The 20,754-nt window shown below is 39.3% G+C and overlaps 2 protein-coding genes across 2 annotated transcripts; both read right to left on the bottom strand.

The window, feature by feature from the left end:
* Window positions 1–4,418: 4,418 nt before the first annotated feature.
* LOC126079195 (olfactory receptor 52D1) lies at window positions 4,419–5,375 on the bottom strand. Its single transcript, XM_049890123.1, has one exon. It carries the CDS (start codon window positions 5,373–5,375, stop codon window positions 4,419–4,421), a length of 957 nt encoding a protein of 318 aa, XP_049746080.1.
* Window positions 5,376–14,935: 9,560 nt separating this feature from the next.
* Window positions 14,936–15,892, bottom strand: LOC126079196 (olfactory receptor 52D1-like). The gene has a single exon (XM_049890124.1). It carries the CDS (start codon window positions 15,890–15,892, stop codon window positions 14,936–14,938), a length of 957 nt encoding a protein of 318 aa, XP_049746081.1.
* Between the last annotated feature and the right edge of the window lie 4,862 nt (window positions 15,893–20,754).

Genomic DNA, 20,754 nt, shown 5'->3' with positions numbered 1-20,754 from the left:
AGGCCAGTAAATATGACCATGAGCAGGTCACAGCGTAGTCAATCACTAGAAATATGATTTTCCTTATAAGACTCAAGGAATTGAGGAAGAAATTCAGTGTTCTATCAAAAGGGTTAATAGATCCAAAGAAGTAGAAAGATGAGTCAAGACCAATTCGTGAAGGATGATACATGCCTGAGTAATTTTTGGGGTTTTAGACAAATGTTAATGTGTCCACCTTGAAGAATTTAAGCAGGTAGATTTGGATTTTAGAAAGATCCTTCTGTCAGCCGAGGGAAGACATGGGTGGGGCTGGCACAGTTAGTGCAAAGATCAGTCAGGAGGCTGCTTTGGCAGTTCAAACAGTGAAAGGGCAACTTAGGCAGATACATTATATATGCAGTGGTAAAACAATTTGAGGAAATGTGACAAAGTGGTCTAACACCAGAGATGAAGTAGTGAAAGATGGGTAGAAGGATGTAGGTCAGGACTGAGAATGACAGTGCCCTTAATGAGAAAAGATATGGGGAGAACATACTGGACATTTACTTGTCCTTAAAGTCAGAAGAGCCACCTCATACATAGTGCATTGCTTGAGCACTCTCTTCATTCCTGCTACTGACTAAAGGAAGTAACTCTGATTTCTATACTTGGTGTTTTATCTTGGTACCAAAAGGTGAGGGGTTGATAATAGGGAAGGAAAGTAGCATGTATTATTGCATTCCTGCCATATGTTAAGCTAAGTACAGAATCCATTTTCTATAACTATCCAATGAGGAGGGTTGTAGGATATTATGTCTACTTTAAAGGTAAAAAACCTGAGGTTTAGATTACAATTATTTATATAATTGGTTAGTTAATAAGCTGGTATTTACACCTTGGTCTGATTCCAAAGACTGTGCTTTTCAAACTATACCACACCTCCTCTGTTTTTCTCTAAATATGTATCATTGTTCCTATGTCTGTCACCAAAGAAATCATAGAGAGTAAAAGGGTGTTATCTGAAAATGTGGTGAACTAAAATCTTCTGAAAAATTTCTCTTCAATAAAACAATGAGAAAACTGGCAAAAATTATAACAATACATTTTTTCATTACTCTGGAAATTAAACAAAGGTTGCAGCAATCCAGGGTCAGTAATTCAAGGAAACTGGCCGAAGTTTGATAAGAGTGGTGAGTTTTGTAGTATTTTGAGTTTTCCTAGTCTCATCCTCTAATCTCCAACTTCACCGTAACCTTGAAAATTAGTCCAGATTTGCAGTGGAGATTGATAATCTGACACTAACCAGAGGGAGCAGAATGGGGCTGGAGGTCTCAAAGTCTCCTTCTGAGAGAATTGGCATTAAATGATCTATCTAGGGGTTCTTTAAAGACTCCAGTTGCAAGAGTGAGTATATTTGACCCCATTCAGAACTCATAGAGTACAAAAAGCCTATTCCCTGGGAATGATTGTCAAAAATAATTGTAGGCAATTGATTACTTCGCAGCTGCCTGAGGTGGTGTATGATATTTGGGCAAACAATAGACTAACTAAAAAACCTAAAATGAATATTGGTTAATAGGATGTCCACAGAAGTTTTGAAAAGCTCCAAAATGTTCCTGTGACGTGGAAGAGGTAAGCATGCCCAGGATTGTGCACATGTCCTGGGCACTGGGCATGACTAGAAAACCCCTGTGGAAGCTAAGATCCTATCTCTGGCCGAACTTTAGGCTCTGCACAAGCAGGAAGTGAAAGTTAAGGAAGACTTGTAAACTGCCTGGCTGAGTGTTGACGATGTGCTTCAATATGCAGGTGGAGCACCTCAGCAAAGATTAGGGGGTATGTTGGTTCCAGGCATTTAAGAAGATCTTTGTCCAGTCATTAACTGGCCACTAAGGTAAGCAAGCAGACTCAAGTGTCTACACACAACAAAATATTGATATTATAGAATTAGTTTAGCAATTCACTGAACAAGCAACAATACATAGCAACACCAACATACTGTGAGTAGGAACGGGAAGTCTATTTCCAGGTTGCCACCTTATATCATTTAAAATACACAGGTTTCAACAAAACATCATGACACATGCAAAGAACAAGAAACTATGGCCCATACACAGGGGAACAAACAAATAACTGATAACCATCAATAGAAATTGGGTCTGATGAATGCCAAATATAGAATTTACTTAACCAAGACATTGTCAGCTCTTTTAAATATGTTCATAAAACTAAAGAAAGCCATGTTTGAAGAACAAAAGGAGTGCATGATAATGTTTTCCTCACCAAATACAGAATATCAATAAAGAGAAAGAAGCTATTAAATAACAAATAGAAATTCTGGATTTGAAAATTGCTATAAATGAAATGTAAAATTTACCACAGAGGCATGAGGGAAGATTTGACCAAACAAAAGAAAGAAACAAAAACTTGAAAATTAGTCAACTAACATTATCCAATATGAGAAACAAAAAGTGAAGAAAATCGAAGAGTGCTGCAGACCTATGAGACACCATTATGCATACCAACATATGCATAATGGAAGTCCCAGGAGAGTAGGTGAGAAACAAATAGGAAGAAAGAATATATGAAGAATTAATTGTCAAAACTTCCTGAATTACATGAAAATATTAATCTACACATCCAAGAAGTTCGACAAACTCCAACTAAGACTTCTACTTAGTAAATGAGATTATTGAGGCAGTGGGAGGTATTATAGATTGAATTATGTGCCCCCCAAAATGTGTGTCAACTTGGCTAGGTCATGATTCCCACCATTGCATGATTGTCCACCATTTTGTCATCGGAAGTGATTTTCCTATGAATTATAAGTTCTACTTCTATCATGTTAATAAGGCAAGACTAGAGGCAGTTAGGTTAATGAGGCAGGGCACAATCTACAAGATTAGGTTGTGTTTTGAGCCAATTTCTTTTGAGATATAAAACAGGGAAGCCAACAGGGAGATGGGGGGACCTTGTTATACTTAGAAAGTAATGCCAGGAGCAGAGGAATTCCTTTGGACCCGGGTTCCCTGAGCTGAGAAGCTCCTAGACTTGATGACAAGGACCTTACCCCAGAGCTGACAGAGAAAGAAAGATTTTCTTTGGAGCTGGCACCCTGAATTAGGATGTCTAGCCTACTAGACTGTGAGAGAATAAACCTCTGTTTGTTAAAGCCACCCACTTGTGGTATTAGTAGCACTAGATAGGTAAGACAGGAGGCTATGAGGAAAGGCACCTGGATTTTTAGTATGCTGCCCTACATCCTTGGTAAGGCATTTTGTTACAGCTGAAAGAAAAGGTACTTAAATGAAGTAGTAATGGCAGAAATAACATTTTTACTGAGCACTAATTATATTCTAAGCACTACCTAGCTATTTATAGAGAGTTGTTTGTAATTTATGTATTATGTGTATTACCTGTTATACGAAACAAGGTTAAAAAAAAAGTCTTGTATAAGTTGAATAACAGCTGAGCTTTTAACCACTGTGCCACCAGGGCTCCAATAAATCTTACCCTTTCCTGTTGAGTAAATTTCTACTCCTAGCGACCTTATGGGACAGAGTGGAACTGCTCTATAAGGTTTCCAAGGTGGATTTGAACTACCAACCTATTGGTTAGCAGTTGAGCTCTTAAGCACTGTTCCACCAGGGCTCCTCCAATAAAGCTTAGAGAGGTTAAATATATTTCTCACCTTACATTTATTTATTGATCAATATTTTATGTTGGAGCCCTGGTGCCTCAGAGTTTAAGAGCTATGGCTGCTAACCAAAAGATTGGCACTTCAAATCCACCAACTGCTCCTTGGAAACTCTATGGGGCAGTTCTACTCTGTCCTATAGAGTTGCTGTGAGTCAGAATCAACTCAACAGCAATGGATTTAGTTTTGGGTTTTATTATTTGCTGGGCAGTGTTCTAATTTTCTACATTTATTCATTTACTTATTCTTCACCACAAACTTAAGAGTTAGGCATTATCATTATCATTATTTTAAAAATGGCCACACTGAGACACAGAAAGACTAAGCAATTTGCTCAAGTACACAAAAATAAGTAGAAGAGTCAGGACTGAAACCTGGGCACTCCGATTTTAGACCTTAACTCTTAACTATTACCCAAATTGGTGAAGTTCAGATTTAAATTCACTCCAAGAGTTTTTGTTTTTTCAATTTTCCTTCCCAGTAGAATTCTCTTGAGAACAGGAACAGCCTTCCTCTTTGGTAAATCATAGCTTCTTCTGAGACAAGAGAGAAAATATTACCCCCTTCCTGAGTAATTCCAGCCTTGGGGACATGACAAGTTCAATGCTATCATTGATATTTCTAATTCATCCAGCTAGTCTTCTTCCTTTCAGGGTTCCCTCCCAAGTCAATCCATTCCCCCTACGTCATAGGTTTCAATGCATGTAATTGCACTAGACGGCTCCCCTGCCAATTTATCTTCTTTTCTCATGTCCAGCTTCTATACTAAGTCCTTCCTCAAATGAAGCATTCTTAGAAGTTGACTCCGGATCTCCTTGGTTCTGGCCCCATAGATGATTGGGTTGAGAACAGGAGGAACCAGCATGTAGAGATTAGCCAGAAAGATGTGCACATGCTTGGGGACACGGTGTCTGCCAAAGCGGTGAGTGAGGAAGGAGAAGAAGGCAGGAATGTAGAAAACCAGGATGACTCCAAGGTGGGAACCACAGGTACTTAGAGCCTTGTGCCGAGCGTCATGGGACGGCAGGTGAAAGACAGCATGGAGGATAAAGCCATAGGATATGGCAATGAGGAGGGAATCCAGACCCACAGCCAGCAGAGCCATAGTCAGCCCATAGATAACAGTGACGGTGATGCTAGCACAGGCCAGTCGAGCAATGCCCATGTGCTCACAGTAAGTGTGTGCCATAACACGGTGCCCACAGTAGGGCAGTCGCCTCAACAAGAAGATAAGAGGGGAAACAACAGCTATACTACAGAATATTCCGACAAGGCTGATTCTGCCTATGACACTATGGTTGAGGATGGTTGTATATCTGAGAGGTTTGCAGATAGCCACGTATCGATCAAAGGCCATGGCAAGAAGAACTGAGGACTCCAGAGCATAGATAGAGTGGACACAAAACATCTGGGCCAGGCAGCCATTAAAGGAAATCTCACCAGCATGGAGCCACAAAATAGCCAGCGTCTTGGGCACTGTGGTCGAGCCGAGGGCCAAGTCGGTGAGTGAGAGAAGGCAAAGGAAGAGGTACATGGGTTCATGAAGAGTATTACTTGTCACAATGACCAAAATAAGGGAAGTATTTCCAGCCAGTGCCACCAGGTACATGACACAAAATGGGATAGCAATCCAGATGTGACTGTCCTCCATCCCTGGGATCCCTGTCAGAAAGAGAGTTGCTGGGAGAGTATTATCACTGATGTTGGAAGCTGACATGCTGCTTGCCAAATGAAGGGGTTTATCTAGGGAGTGTTGGTATGTCTGCCCTGTTGGTCTTTGGTTCATTCAGATGAACAGATGATCTTCCTGGGAAATGATCTCTTCAGACTGAGAAAAAAAAAAAAAAAAGACTTGTTCAGCAATCACAGACTTAAGCACATACATTCTTTTTCTTTTTTTGCATCTGCTTTCCTTTCCAGTCATGTTTTGTGTTTTGTATTCCAAGCACCAAGTTAGGCATGTTAGCCCCTGCACATTCTGACCATCCCAGTCTTATTTCCAGTTGTATCTTGTGCATCACTTACTGACCGTCCACGTGTATCTGTGGGTATTTTCACCAACGATCTTTTTCACACCATTGCTCACTCATAGTGAGCCTTCTTTCTTCATTTCTCCCTTTTCTATTTTTTAAGCCTCTGGGAAAATTTTATTGCCTGCAGAAGCCTTCCCTTCTAAACCAGGCCTTAGTAAGATTTTTTATTACTTTCATTCTTCCTTTACATGTCAACATCCTTTTCAGTGAGACCATATGTAGTAACCTTCACATGCTGATGACTAACCTATATGTAGATCTTTTGATTAATGTTCCCTAAAAGAGTCAATTTTGACAACTCTTAGTAATATGTCATTGACTTTTAGACATAAAGCTGTAATTTTGTGTTCACTTTGTTTTCTCTGTTTTTATCTTATCAGCCCAAATATACATCAAATAGTTTCATTTTCATCTCATCTGCTGTGCTCAGGAAAATGCTAGGCATCCTGAATATACTCACATGCTTCATAACTGAATATCTGCAGTGCTTTGAGGACTCACATGAGCATAACAGAAGAAAGCAAGAGATTGTACTCCCAACTATGGCAAAGCCAGTTCACAGCTTTGCATACCTACCACTGTAATGTCTCAATGTGACATCCAGATCGAAATGTCAAGTGGACAGAGAGATTTCAGTATCCTGGAGAGGCCAACAGTAAATAAATTCTGAGAGGTTATTTTTTATTTTTAAGACAATTTATGATATACACCCTCCCTCAGTAACGTAGTGTACTGAATGGAAATCTCTATGTGATGCCAGGCAATCTGAATTATAGGTCTGATTCCTTGACCGAATTGTTTTACTTCTGTTAACAGTATTAATTTAGAAAAATCAATAAAATTCACAATCTCAGCTTTCCAATGTCCTCGTTATGTTGCATTGCAGAATCCTATAAATGTTTCCATCTTCAGGTTTGTCTTCTCTAAATTGGTAACATCTGGCCTACTTACCTCGTAAGGTTTCTGCAGTTTAACCTAAAGTAAAATACATGGGATAAAATAATGCCCAAAATAATGATACTCCCCATTTAGAGGCTCCTTATCGCCTAACAGAATTCCAGAGAGGATAGAATATAATAAGTAATTTCACTTTAGTCTAAACATTGGGAAGACCACCTCAAGATGGGAGGACTGATGCAATCCATATCACAAACATGTTATGGGCAGAACTGAAATGAGGTCTTAGGTCTCCTGATCAGTTTGTTCTTTCTACCTTAACTAACTTTCCATTTACCTTGCTAAGGTTTGAACTCCTATCTTTTTATGCATTGTGTAATATCACTCCCTATTGCTGCAATCACTTTACTCATCTTCTGGACTCCAAAGTGACAAGTACACCCCTCCTGCTTCTAAGACAAGTTCACTGATGACACCTGCTGCACTTGTGCTCAGCCTGAACACTGCCCTGTGACACCTGGGGAAAAATCTTGGACTGTGGAGAGTGGGAAATTGGAGCCGTATTACCTTATTTTCTACCCTCTTCCCATCCATTTCATGCCCCAAAAGGAGGATTTCAAATGGCCACTACAAGAAGACTGCTACTTTGTGAGCATTTATGGGTATGGGGACCAGAATGATTGGGGTATAAGGGAAGTTGCTTTCCAGGAAATGGAATGACAAAAGGGCTTTCAGCTGGGAATTCACTCTGGTCTAGAATGGGGGAAAACTTGCCCCTGTTAGTTTTGTTTCTGGGTCCTGCGATGACTGATCTTTTGAGGCCCCCTTTCAAACTTAAAATGAAAAAAAAAAAAAAAAAACCCACCTTGTTACTGTCAAGTCAATTTCAACTCATGAAGACCCCATGGTTTACAGAGTAGACCTGCTCCATAGGGTTTTCTTCATTGTAATCTTTATGGAAGCAGATCACCAGGTCTTTCTCCCACAGAGCTGCTGTGTGCCTTCAAACCATCAACTTTTTGGTCAGTGGTTGAGTGCAAAAGATTTGCACCATCAAGCTAACTCTTCAAACCACCTAAGTTGTAGGAATCTGATTTCAAGAACATACCTGTGTGGAGACATTCATTTGCAGATGGAGACACTTAGGATGGAGCCCTGTAAGGGTATGTAGTGTATGGGTGGGAACCATATGTGAGCGAGGGTGGTAGAGTCATGGTTTCTGCTGGAGATGTGTATCTGAATGAAGGTGTTTTTAGTGAGAGTAAAGTTGTCTATCTGTGAAGGTTTGTGTGGGTGTGATAAGGGGAGTTATGGAGTCTAAGTGTGTAATCTGTATTGAAATGTTTTATCCTCCCTTGGTTTTCTGAGTACAGTAAGTGTCTAGCTCAGTTCTGCTTCTCAGCTTCCTCTAAACAAAAGGCACGGTAAGTGAGATTATTTATGGCCTAACTCCTGTGTGAAAGCCCAGGAGAGCTGCCCTAGGGATTTGAGTCACTGTGCACTTTTTGAGGGAGAGAAAAAAAAAAACATTGTCATCGAGTCAATTCCAACATATAGAGACCCTATAGGACAGTGTAGAACTGCCTTATAGGGTTTCCAAGGCTGTGATCTTTATGGGAGTAGACTGCCTCATCTTTCTCCCATTGAGCAACTAGTGGGTTCCAACCACTGACCTTTTGGTTAGCAGCTGTGCGCTTAACCACCGTGCCTCCAGGACTCCTAGAGGAAAAAAAAAAAAAATAGGAAGGGTAAATAAAGCAAGGAGTATGGGGTTGCTGTGAGTTGGGGCCGACATGATGGAGCTAACAACAAAATGAGGAAGGAACATTTTCAGGACCACTTTTCAAGGAAAGTCGTGGAAATATACTTCTAGTACGAGTGTTTTATCCTCTTTTTTTCTTCTCTTGCTTTCTTTTCTCCTTCTCCACTTTTTCTTTACTTTTCTCTGTATTTCTTTGTGTCTTCTTGAACTGTCAGTCACTGTGTGTCCACCAAATTTCTCTGCTCACGAGGCATCACAAAATCTGTATGTGAAACTCTAGCAAGGAGTGGTGGAAGACACACACATGCTCCATTGTATCATTAAACTTTATTAGAAAGCACAAGTTTAAAGATAAAATTATTAACCATTTCAAGAAAATGACAGAGCATTTAATAATGCACGGGTTCTTCTGAGCTTGGAGCTCTGTGCCACTGCCTGTGTTGCTTGCCCATGAAGTTAGCCTTGGTAGTGAAAGACACCAGTGCTCTAGCCAGATCCTCATATCTCTTGACATTAGCCATCCATCAAATCTTCTTGTCTAGGATTCCTTCCATCAAGGCTCCTTCCAGGAGAAATTAATTCCACTGTAACACCTATCCCCTCTCATAGTAACTCAGACCAGCAGTCTTCTAAATATTTCTTGGGTACTCTCTGAAAGGATTTTGAAAATATATATATATATATATATATTTTATGTTGTTGTTAGCTGCTGTCCAGTTGATTTCGACTTATTGTGACCCCATATGTTATAGAGTAGAACTACTCCATAGAGTCTTCGATGTTGTGACCTTTAGGAAGTAGATCTTCAGGTACCTCTGAGTGGGTTTGAACTGCCAACCTTTTGGCCAGTAGTTGAGACCTTAACCATTTGTGCCAAATAGCACAGACATTTCTAAATCACCATAATCTATTTAAAACAGGAACAACCTGTTTGACTGTCAGGAATTTAGTATTATTCCTTTGTCTCCTTGAAGTAGATGCCTTGTCCTCTATATCTACTTTTATGCTTAAAATTGTTGTGATGATCACACTTTCATATTTGTTTGCAATATAAATATGTTAAAAAATGTAATTAGAAATTATTTTTCCTGTAACTAATAGGATACAAATGTCAAAGTATTATATTCTTAGTTTTTTAAATAAATATACAGTATTAAAAGCAGTATAAAAATTTAAATTTTATAAATGGTTTATGTAAACCTATTTTGTTATAGAAATATGTTCCTTAGTGTATTGATGGAATTTTATCCTTTTCCCATCAGTTCATATAACCCCAACTCAACATTGATGGAATGAGACAAGGTTCACTGTCAGTTATTCTTGATTTGATTTTTATAAAATAATTTCTAAGAAATCTTTGTTTATACACATAACTTTACTGGGAGTGAATGGGGTCTTGTATCTGCAATATACAGAACAAAGTTATCATACAGAATTAGTAATTCCTGAAATCCATTACTGTCAGAAGGGAGGAAGTTCTGCTTATCAGAACTTCAAAGGAGGGTCCCTGCAGAGCTGGGATAAACACTTCTAAGGAGCAACCTCAAGTTCCTGGTGCTGTACGGAGAGGCATGATGAGGCTGATTTGAAGTAAGGGGGGTGGGGGCAGAACCAAAAGCACAAATTGGAACCAACTGCCATTGCTAGTATCAATTGCTGTTGCCAAGGAAAATCCTTTGTTTGGGCACTGACAGGAACAGAAATCAAATATGAAAGAGCAATCCCTCTGCCCTCCTTCAGCTTTCCAGTCTGCTTCTAGTGCCCTTTACTGGCAAACTGAAAAAGGTAGCCAGCTGGGACTGTAGAGAGTAATCCCAGCTCTGGCTTCACAAAGCAGAACACAAAAACATAGTTTTCAAACTGAAAAACAATTGCCTAATAACCAGCACAGTATCCCTTTGAAGGATTATGTACACATAAGTATGCTGAATTTTGGGTGTGGGCATTTGGGAATTATTAAACAAAGAAACAAACATTTCATAAATTTAGATAAGACTCCAAATGACTATAAATTGCAAAAAAAAAAAGTATTAACATAATTTGATAAAAATAAAATTTAAGTTCCAGTTGAATGATACACACCTTCCCTAAAAACAAACATATACACTTGGACATGACCTAAAATTTTCATCCTTAAGTTTCATGTGGAGTATACCGAAAAATTTGATAGTACTTTAAAAAATTATAGATTATTTTTAAAATATTATACAGTTCTTCAGCTGTTTGAAAGTATTTTTCTTTCCATCTAACAACATGTACTAATGATAAATATTTTATTATAACTGCAAAAGTTTCTTTTTGAATATGTGAATAAATTTTTTGTTTGGAATCTTTCTTCAATGTTCTCTCATAGAACTCTCCTTAGAACTTTGCCTCATTTAAATCTAGACCTGGCATAAAAGAGACAAGATCACTCCCAGTTTTCTGACTGCTCTACAATATACTCAAATTCAGAACTTCCCAAACTTTTCAAAATTCAAAACCACACCTTCTTTTTCAATATGTATAAGACAGGGAAAGCAAGCGCCAGGCAAGCATCCAGTGATTGAATCCAATACGAAAGAGCCTTATTTTAAACCTGTTGTGGTTGAGTTGATTTCAACTCATAGTGACCCTATAGGACACAGTAGAACCACCCCATATGTTGTTTCCAAGAAGCAGCTGGTGGGTTGGAACTGCTGACCTTTTGTTTAGCGGGCAAACTCTTAACCACTGCACTACCACAACATTAGAATTGTCCCCCAGTCTGTAGCTTAGGAAGGGCAAAGCACCATAGAGTTACCTGAGCACTCTCTTCATCCCCACTACTGACTAGAAGAAGTGTCTCTGATTTCCATCCTGTTTGTTCTCTCGCAGTCCTCAAAGATGAGTAGATGATGGTGAGTAAAAATAAATAACATTTATTGCATTCCTGCCATGTGCCAAGCTAAGAATCCATTCGAAGCTTGCAACTACCTGATGAAAAAGGTTGTAGGATATTATCATCTCTCCTTTACAGATGAGGAGCCTGAGGTTTAAATTACAACTGAAATCATACAAAAAAGTAAAACCTGTGAGAGCTGGAACTTGACTAGAACGCCTTGTTTTTCTGGGCCTCGCAAATTTTCTGTCTTAGGGTGCAGTCTTACTACTTTTCTATCACTCATTGTAATGGAAAATTTTGAAGTTTTCCTTCTCTGACAGGTTCCCACCTTATCTAGGTTACGGCATTCACAGGTTTTACCGTAACTGGTTAGTGACCAAGTTGATATTCATACCTGGGCCTGATTCCGAAGATTATGTTTTCCCAACTATGCCACACTTTGTGCATTTTCCCCAAATGGATTTCTCCATTCCCTTACCTGCCATGTTAAGTGTGTCCACTGTGCATCACATTGGTAATGGCCTACCCATGCTGTTCATATCCTCTTGTCGATCCTTTACCTCTTTGTGCCTCCCATGCTCAATCCTATCATTTATTCCACAAAGACCAAGGAGATATACCTCAGGCCTCTAAAGATGCTCTTCAGTGTAAAGGTCTGACTCTCTGGCAGATCTAGAAGCTCTGGATGATCTAGTGTTGGGGGTATAGCCAGCCAGACCCCTAAAGTTCAATGGATCAATCCAGGGATGTTGGTGCTGCACTACAAGTTCTAGTTTCAGGAATCAATCATTTAGTCTAATTCACTGGGCTAGCATTTTCCAGGACCATCTTGGGTCTGATGCAGAAATTAAACTCATATATCAATGCCCTCTAGAGGCAGAAAAATTGTCTCTCTTCAAGAATCACCAGAAGAATGTCAAGTATCACTACAGAGTGGGACTATTCTCTGGAAGAATTGGGAACTAGCTTTAGGATACTTGGTGTTGCGTCTGGACTTTTTGGTTATTGGCCTAGGCAACTCTGAAAAAAGCTGAGGCACAGGTAGAGGAGCTTATGGGCTAGGTGTCACATGATTATCAACATGCACGTTTACCTTGGGTGGTTGATTTCAGATGTTTCCGGGAGCCAGGGTCTTTGCAATCATGGTGTTTGAAAAGTTGTGATGTTTTGGAATTTAACAACTATGATAATTAGGTAGTCAGGATTAGATTCTAGGATTACTGGTTATGTTCCTTTCACATGGAGAAATCGAAGACATCTGCTAATCTGTAACACAAAGTCTTTTGCTTCTCTTCTGTGACTCTTCCTTCAATCCATCATTAGTGCCATTAAGTTCATATCTATGTGCTTTCCTCTGAGGGACTGTTAACTCCCCAAGGCATCAGTCTTGCCTTGCTCAACCCTGTCCATTGATATCAGACCTTCCTAGGCCTTCCACCTGGATAATGTTCAAAGATAATGTTCAAAGACAGTATAATAATAAGGAATGAATAATTGAAAAAAAAAGGAGAAATAAGTGAAGGAAATAATGAGTAAAGAAATTAATGAATGAACATATGAACTAATAATGACTTCTGAAATCAGAGTTTCATATTAGAAAATTTTGTTTCCTTTCCTTCTGTTCCCCATAATACCCCCCACTACATTCCTTAGTTCCTGAATAAGTGGACTGAGCCTCTGTGTTAATTTCCTCACCCATAAAATGGACACCTATCTCTCACCTACCTACCTCATTAAAAAAAAAAAAAAAAAAACCTCATTAGCCTGTTTAAAAGAGGGAATAAAATAAACTGCTCTAACTTATATGATAATACATAAGGTGGCTTACTTACTAATGTTATTCATCAAGGGTAAATGCAAAATATCATTTGCATAAGCCATAGAGTAAAGAAAGGTTTTGTGTAAGATTTTCTTTCACCACAATTAGAATTGTTCACTCCCTGCTTTATATCCCAATATACTTGGAATGTGTTTTAGTCAGGTCAGTTACTTCAGTTAATTAGTCTCTTCTAATTTTTTTACTAGACTGTAAGGAGCCCTGTTGGCACAGGGCTTGGCTGCTAACCAAAATGTTGGCAGGTCAAATCTACCAGCTGATCCTTGGAAACCCTATGGGGTAGTTCTACCCTGTCCTATAGGGTCACTATGAGTCGGAATTGACTCAACGGCACACAGCACTAGATTATAAGAAACTCATGCGAAGGAGTCATATTTTGTTTCTCTTTGTACTCTTCAGGCCCTAACGCAGAGCCTGAAATACACTAGGCATACACACAAAAATAATAGAAGAATGAATAAAAGATTATATTTGCATATAAAAGTGCAATGTATATTTGTGGCACGTTTGAAAATGTCAAGCACAAACCATTTTGTATTCATTGTAGTCATATCCATAATGCATATGTAATTGAGACTATGGGATCTTAAGGGGCTATAAGGGGCCATCTAGGATACTCCACTGGTCTCACCCCTTTGAGAGCAAGGGGTAATGAAGAAAACTGAAGATACAAGGGAAAGATTAGTCCAAACAACTAATGGACAACATCTACCATGGCCTCCACCAGACTGAGTCCAGTACAACTAGATGGTGCCCTGCTACCACCACTGACTGCTCTAACAGGGATCACAGTAGATGGCCCCAGACAGAACTGGAGAAAAATGTAGAACCAAATTTTTACCCTTCAGCCAAAAAAAATTGTTTGAAAAAGAAATAGAAAAAAAGATAATTATTTAACCATCTATTAAAGAACATATATATATATATATTTTATTAAAGAACAGGCACAGTGCTAGTGGTCAATTTAATTTCCTGTGGGTACACTTTGTGCTATTGGCACGCTCTGTGCTATGGGTACACTCTGTAGTACATAAGGTGCAAGAAATAACAAAATTCTCATGTAAAAATTGTTCTTAACTAAAATTATGATCTATTTTAGAGTAGACCATTTTAGGATGTGATTTCTCCTAATTCTTCCAAGTGGAAGAGACAGCTGGGATGGAAATATATGCCTTGGACAAGTTGTGCTAGCTTCTCCAGTATTGTGTACCACTTATCTATTGTCTCTCATTTTGTTTTATGGGCCTGTATCCAGCTCTGCTTCTTGGAAACCCTATGGGGCAGTTCTACTCTGTCATATGGGGTCACTATGAGTTAGAATCGACTCGATGGCAAGGGGTTTGATTTTGAATTTTATTATATTTTGAGCAGTGTTCTATGTTTTCTACATTTATTCCTTTATTTGTTCCTCACCACAAACTTAAGTTAGGTATTATCATTATCCCCACTTTATGACTGGCCAAACTGAGACACAGAAGGACTCAGCAAATAATTAGAAGAGTCAGGATTGAAATCCTGTCTCTTAACCATTACTCAAATTGGTGGAGTCCAGATTCAAATTCACTCCAAGAGTTTTTGTTTTTGATTTTTCCATTTTCCCTCCCAGTAGAATCTCCTCAAGACCAGGAACAGCCTTCATCTTTGGTAAATCATAGCTCATTCTGATACAAGAGAGAAAATATTATCACATCTCTGAGCAATTCCACTCTCGGGAACATGACAAGTTCAATGTGATCACTGATATTTCTAATTCATCTTCCTAGTCTTTTTCCTTTCAAAATTCCTTCCCAAGTCAACCCATCCCTTCTACATCATAGGTTTCAACGCATGTAATTGCACTAGGCAGTTCTCCTGCCAATTTATCTTTTTTTCTCATGTCCAGCCTCTATACTAAGTCCTTCCTCAAGCGAAGCATTTGTAGAAGTTGACCCCGGATCTCCTTGGTTCTGGCCCCATAGATGATTGGGTTGAGTACAGGAGGCACAAGCACATAGAGATTAGCCAGAAAGATGTGCACATGCTTGGGGACACGGTGTCTGCCAAAGCGGTGAGTGAGGAAGGAGAAGAAGGCAGGAATGTAGAAAACCAGGATGACTCCAAGATGGGAACCACAGGTACTCAGAGTCTTGTGCCGAGCGTCATGGGATGGCAGGCGAAAGACAGCATGGAGGATAAAGCCATAAGATATGGCAATGAGGATGGAATCCAGACCCATTGCCAGCAGGGCTACAGTCAGTCCATAGACAACATTGACAGTGATACTGGCGCAGGCTAGTCGAGCAATGCCCATGTGCTCACAGTAAGTGTGTGCCATGACACGGTGCCCACAGTAGGGCAGTCGCTTCAGCAAGAAGATGAAGGGGGAAACAACAGTTATACTACGGAATAGTCCAAGAAAGCTTATTCTGCCTATGACACCATGGTTGAGGATGGTTGTATATCTGAGAGGTTTGCAGATAGCCACGTATCGATCAAAGGCCATGGCAAGAAGAACTGAGGACTCCAGAGCATAGATAGAATGTACACAAAACATCTGGGCCAGGCAGCCATTAAAGGAAATCTCACCAGCATGGAGCCACAAAATAGCCAGCGTCTTGGGCACTGTGGTCGAGCCGAGGGCCAAGTCGGTGAGTGAGAGAAGGCAAAGGAAGAGGTACATGGGTTCATGAAGAGTATTACTTGTCACAATGACCAAAATAAGGGAAGTATTTCCAGCTAGTGCCACCAGGTACATGACACAAAATGAGATAGCAATCCAGATGTGACTGTCCTCCATCCCTGGGATTCCTGTCAGAAAGAGAGTGGCTGAGAGAGTGTTATCACTGGTGTTAGAATCTGACATGCTGCTTGCCAAATGAAGGAGTTTATCCAAGCAGTGTTGGTATGTCTGCCCTGTTGGTCTTTGGTTCATTCAGATGAACAGATGATCTTCCTGGGAAATAATCTCTTCAGACTGAGAAAAAAAGATTTGTTGTTATTCACTTGTTCAGCAATCACAGACTTTATTACATATATTCTTTTCTTTTTTTGCATCTGCTTTCCTTTCCAGTCATATTTTGAGTTTTGTATTCCAAGCACTAAGTTAGGCATGTAAGCTTCTGCACATTCTGACCATCCCTGACTTATTTCCAATTGTATCTTGTGCATCACTTACTGACTGTCCACATGTACCTGTGGGTATTTTTGCCGATGCTCTGTAGTCATGCCATTGCTCCCTCACAGTGAGGCTTCTTCCTTTATTTCTCCCTTTTCTATTTTTTAAATCGCTGGGAAAATATTATTGCCTGCAAAAGCCTTCCCTTCTAAACCAGCCCTTAGTAAGATTTTTTATTTCTTTCATTCTTCCATTACAATCCATGTGCTTTTCAATGGGACCATATGTTGTTGTAATCTCCACAAGCTGATGACTAATCTGTATGTAGATATTTCCATCAGTGTTCACTGTAAGAGTCAATTTTGACAACTCGTAGTGATATGTCATTGACTTTTGAACATAAAGCTGTAATTTTGCATTTACTTTGCTTTCTCTGTTTATATTTTATCAGCCCAAATACAAATCAAAAAATTTCTTTTTCATCTCACCTGAAGTACTTAGGAAAATGCTAGGCATCTTATATGTACTCATAAGCTTCATAACTGAATATCCACAGTGATTTAAGCTCTTACATGAGCATAGTAGAAGAAAGCAAGACTGTACCTCCAACTATGTCAAAGCCAACTCACAGTCCTGCATATTTACTACTGTAATGTTCGGATGTGATGTCCAAATTGGAATGTCAAGTGTTGATGGGAGCTGACTCACAGAGAATTTCAGTATCCTGCAGATGCCAACAGTAAATAAACCTTGAAGAAGTGAGTTTTTTTTTTTTTTCCTTTTGGAGAATTTATGATACACACCCTCCTTCATTAAAGTAGTGTACTTTAAAGAAATCTGTCTGTGCTGCCAGGAAATCTGAATTATAGTTCTGATCCCTTCACTAGATTGTTGTGACCTTGACCAAAATGTTTTACTTCTCTTATGAGTCTTAGTTTAGAAAGAGCAATGAAATTCCAATCTCAGCTTTCCAATTTCCTCTCTATGTAACATTGGACAAACCTATAACATTTTTCATAGTCAGTTTTGCCATCTCTAAATTGGTAATGGCAATGCCTGGCCTACTTACCCCATAAGGTTTCTGTGGTTTAACCTAAAGCAAAATACATGGGATAAAAAGTTTGATGCCCAAAATAATGATACCCTCCATTTTCAGAAGCTCTTTCTCTCCTAGCTGAATTACAGAGAGGAGAGAATATAATAAGTATTCTCACCCTAGTCTAAACGTTGGGAAGACCGACTCCAGAAAGGAGAACTGACGCAATCCAGGTCACAAACATGTTATGGGCAAAACTGAAATGAGGTCTTGGGTCTCCTAATCAGTTTGGTGTTTCCATCTTACCTAACTCTCAATTTACGTTGCCAAGGTATGAATTCCTATCTTTTTAATGCATTGTCTAACATCAGTTCCTATTGCTACAATCCCTTTACTTATCTTCTGAACTCCAAAGTGACAAGAAGAGCACTCCTCCTATTTGCAAGACAGGTTCATTGATGACACCTGGCACTCTTGGGCTCAGACTGAACACTGCCCTGTGACACCTGGGGAAAAATCTTCAACTGTGGAGGGTGGGAAATTGGAATATTATCTTATTTTCCTTTCTCTTCCCATCCCTTTCATGCCCCAAAAGGAACAATTCAAATGACATATGTAAGAAAGGTGCCACTCTGTGAGGCTCTATGGGTATGGGGGCCAGAAATGATTGGGTACAAGTGAGGTTGCTTTCCAGGAAAAACAATGACAAAAGGGCTTTCAGCTGGGAATTCACTCTGGTCTAGAATGGGGGAAAACTTGTCCCTGTTTTGTTTTTGGTCATACACTCACTGATCTTTTGAGGCCCCCTTTCAAACCTAAAATGAAAAAAAAAAAAAAAAAACAACCCAACCTGTTGCTGTCAAGTTAATTTCAACTGATGAAGCCCATGGTTTACAGAGTAGATCTGCTCCATAGGGTTTTCTTGGTTGTAATCTTTATGGAAGTAGATCGCCAGGTCTTTCTCCCACAGAGCTTCTGGGTGGCTTCAAACCACCAACTTTTTGGTTAGTAGTTGAGTGCAAAAGGTGTGCTTCGCCCAGCTACCCCTTCAAACTCCCTTAGTTGTGGGAATCTGATTTCAAGAACATACCTGTGTGAAGACATTCATCTGCAGATGAAGACAGTTCGGATGGAGCCCTCTAAGGATGGGTAGCATATGGGTGCGAGCCTATGTGGGTGAGGGTGGCAGAGTGATGGTTTCTGCAGGAGGTGTGTATCTCAATGAAGGTATTTTTAGTGAGAGTAAATTTGTCTATCTGTACAGGTTTGTGTGGGTGTGATAAGGGGAGTTATGGAGTCTAAGTGTGTAATCTGTATTGAAAAGTTTTATCCTTCCTTGGTTTTCTGAATGCAGTGAGTATCTTCAGCTCAGTTCTGCTTCTTGGCTTCCTCTAGTCAAGAGGTGTGGAAAGTGAGGCTATTTGTAGTCTCAGTACTATGTTTAAACCCAGGAGACCTGCCCTAATGATTTGATTCACTCTGTACGTTTTGAGGTAGAGAAAAACAAACAAAACAAAAGCAACAGAAAAATTGTCATTGAGTCAATTCCAACTCATGGATACCATATAGGACAGGGTAGAACTGCCTTATAGGGTTTCCAAGGATATGATCTTTATGAGATCAGACTGTCCCATCTTTCTCCTGGTGAATGGCTGGTGGATTCCAACCACCGACATTATGGTTGGCAACCTTGCAGTTAATATGTGTGTCGCCAGGGCTCCTAGGAAAAACAAAAAAAAACAAAAAAAACCAAGCCCCGTGCCGTCAAGTCGATTCTGACTCATAGCGACTCTATAGGACAGAGTAGAACTGCCCCATAGAGTTTCTAAGGAGTGCCTGGCTGATTCGAACTGCCAACCCTTTGGTTAGCAGCCATAGCACTTAACCACTATGCTACCAGGGTTTCCAGAGAAAAAACAGAAGGGATAAATTAAATGTAGGAGAATGGGGTTGCCGTGAGTTGGTGCCAACATGATGGAGCTAACAATAAGGAAGGGACATTTTGAGGACCACTTTTCCAGGAAAGTCCTGGAAATAAATATCTAGTAGGCATATGTTTTATCTACTTTTTTTCTTCTCTTGCTTTCTGTCTTTTTTTCCTCTTCACTTTTTCTTTCCTTTTCTCATTATTAAGCTGTTTAAAATATGAAAAACCTCCTTTTGACTGTCAGGAATTTAATATTATTCCTTTGTCTCCTTGAAGTAGATCCTTTCTCCTCCATCTCTATTTTTATGCTTAAAATTGTTGTGATGATTATGCTTTCATATTTGTTTGCAATATACATATACATGTAATTAGAAATTATTTTTAAAAAAATTTTTTTAATAGGATACAAATGTTAAAGCATTATATTCTTAGATTTTTTAAATAAATATACATTATTAAAAGCAATATAAAAGTTTAAATTTTACAAGCCATAACTAACAATGCACAAAGACCAGAAGATAAACTAGATGACTGGGGGCTCTTAAAAGTCAAACACCCATGTTCATCAAAAGACTTCACCAAAAGAGTAAAAAGAGAACCTACAGACTGGGAACAAATTTTTGGCTGCAACATATCCAATAAGGTTTTAATCTCTTTAAAATCTACACAATACTGCAACACTTCAACAACAGAAAGACAACTCAATTAAAAAATAGGCAACGTATATGAACAGACACTTCACCGAAGAAGGCATTCAGGCGGCTAACAGATACATGAGGAAGTGCTCACACTGATATTGCATAACGGTATGTATCGAAATTTTTGTATGAGAAATTAACTTGAGCTGTAAATTTTCACCAAAGGCACAAAAAAGCAATTTTATAAATGTTTTAAGTAAACCTATTTTGTTGTAGAAATATGTCACTTAGTGAGATTGATGGAATCTTACACCTTTCCCATCAGTTCAGATAAATTCAACTCAATATCGATGGAATGAGAAAAGGTTCACCATCAGTTATTCTTGATTAGACTTTTGTAAAATAGGTTCTTAGAAACCTTTTTTTATACACATAACTTAGTTGGGAGTGAATGTGGTCTTGTGTCTGCAATATAGGGGATGATGTCACAGTAGAGAATTAGTAATCGCTGAAATAGTTTACTGCCAGAAGGGAGGAAGTTCTGCTTATCAGAACTTTGAAGGAATGTCCCCACAGAGCTGGGATGAACACTTTTGAGGAGGGACCCTCAAATCCCTGTACAGAGATGCATGGTGAGGCTGATTTAAAGTAAGGGAGAGAAAGAAAACACACACATATAAATTGGAATCAACTGCTGTTGGTAGTATCAATTGCTGTTGCCAAGGAGAATCACTTGTTTGGGCACTGAGGAACAGAAAGCAAACATAAAAGAGCAAACCCTCTACCCTCATCCAGGTTTCCAGTCTGCCTCTAGTGCCTCCTGCTGCAGAGTGACACAGGCAGCCAGCTGGCAGTGCAGAGAGTAATCCCAGCTCTGGCTTCACAAAGCATAGTCTAATAACCAGCACAGTATTCCTTTGAAGGATATGTATGCATAAGTATGATGAACACTGGGGCAGGCATTTGGGAATGATTAAACAAGGAAACAAACATTTTATAGATTTAAATA

This window comes from Elephas maximus, chromosome 7 (genome assembly GCF_024166365.1).
Source record: "Elephas maximus indicus isolate mEleMax1 chromosome 7, mEleMax1 primary haplotype, whole genome shotgun sequence".
NCBI lineage: Eukaryota > Metazoa > Chordata > Mammalia > Proboscidea > Elephantidae > Elephas > Elephas maximus.
This window is presented reverse-complemented; position numbering and strand designations above follow the sequence as displayed.

What these genes read in the sequence shown, in the direction of transcription:
- LOC126079196 (XM_049890124.1), bottom strand. Translation starts at nt 15,892, where the DNA reads ATGTCAGATTCTAACACCAGTGATAACACTCTCTCAGCCACTCTCTTT.
- LOC126079195 (XM_049890123.1), bottom strand. Translation starts at nt 5,375, where the DNA reads ATGTCAGCTTCCAACATCAGTGATAATACTCTCCCAGCAACTCTCTTT.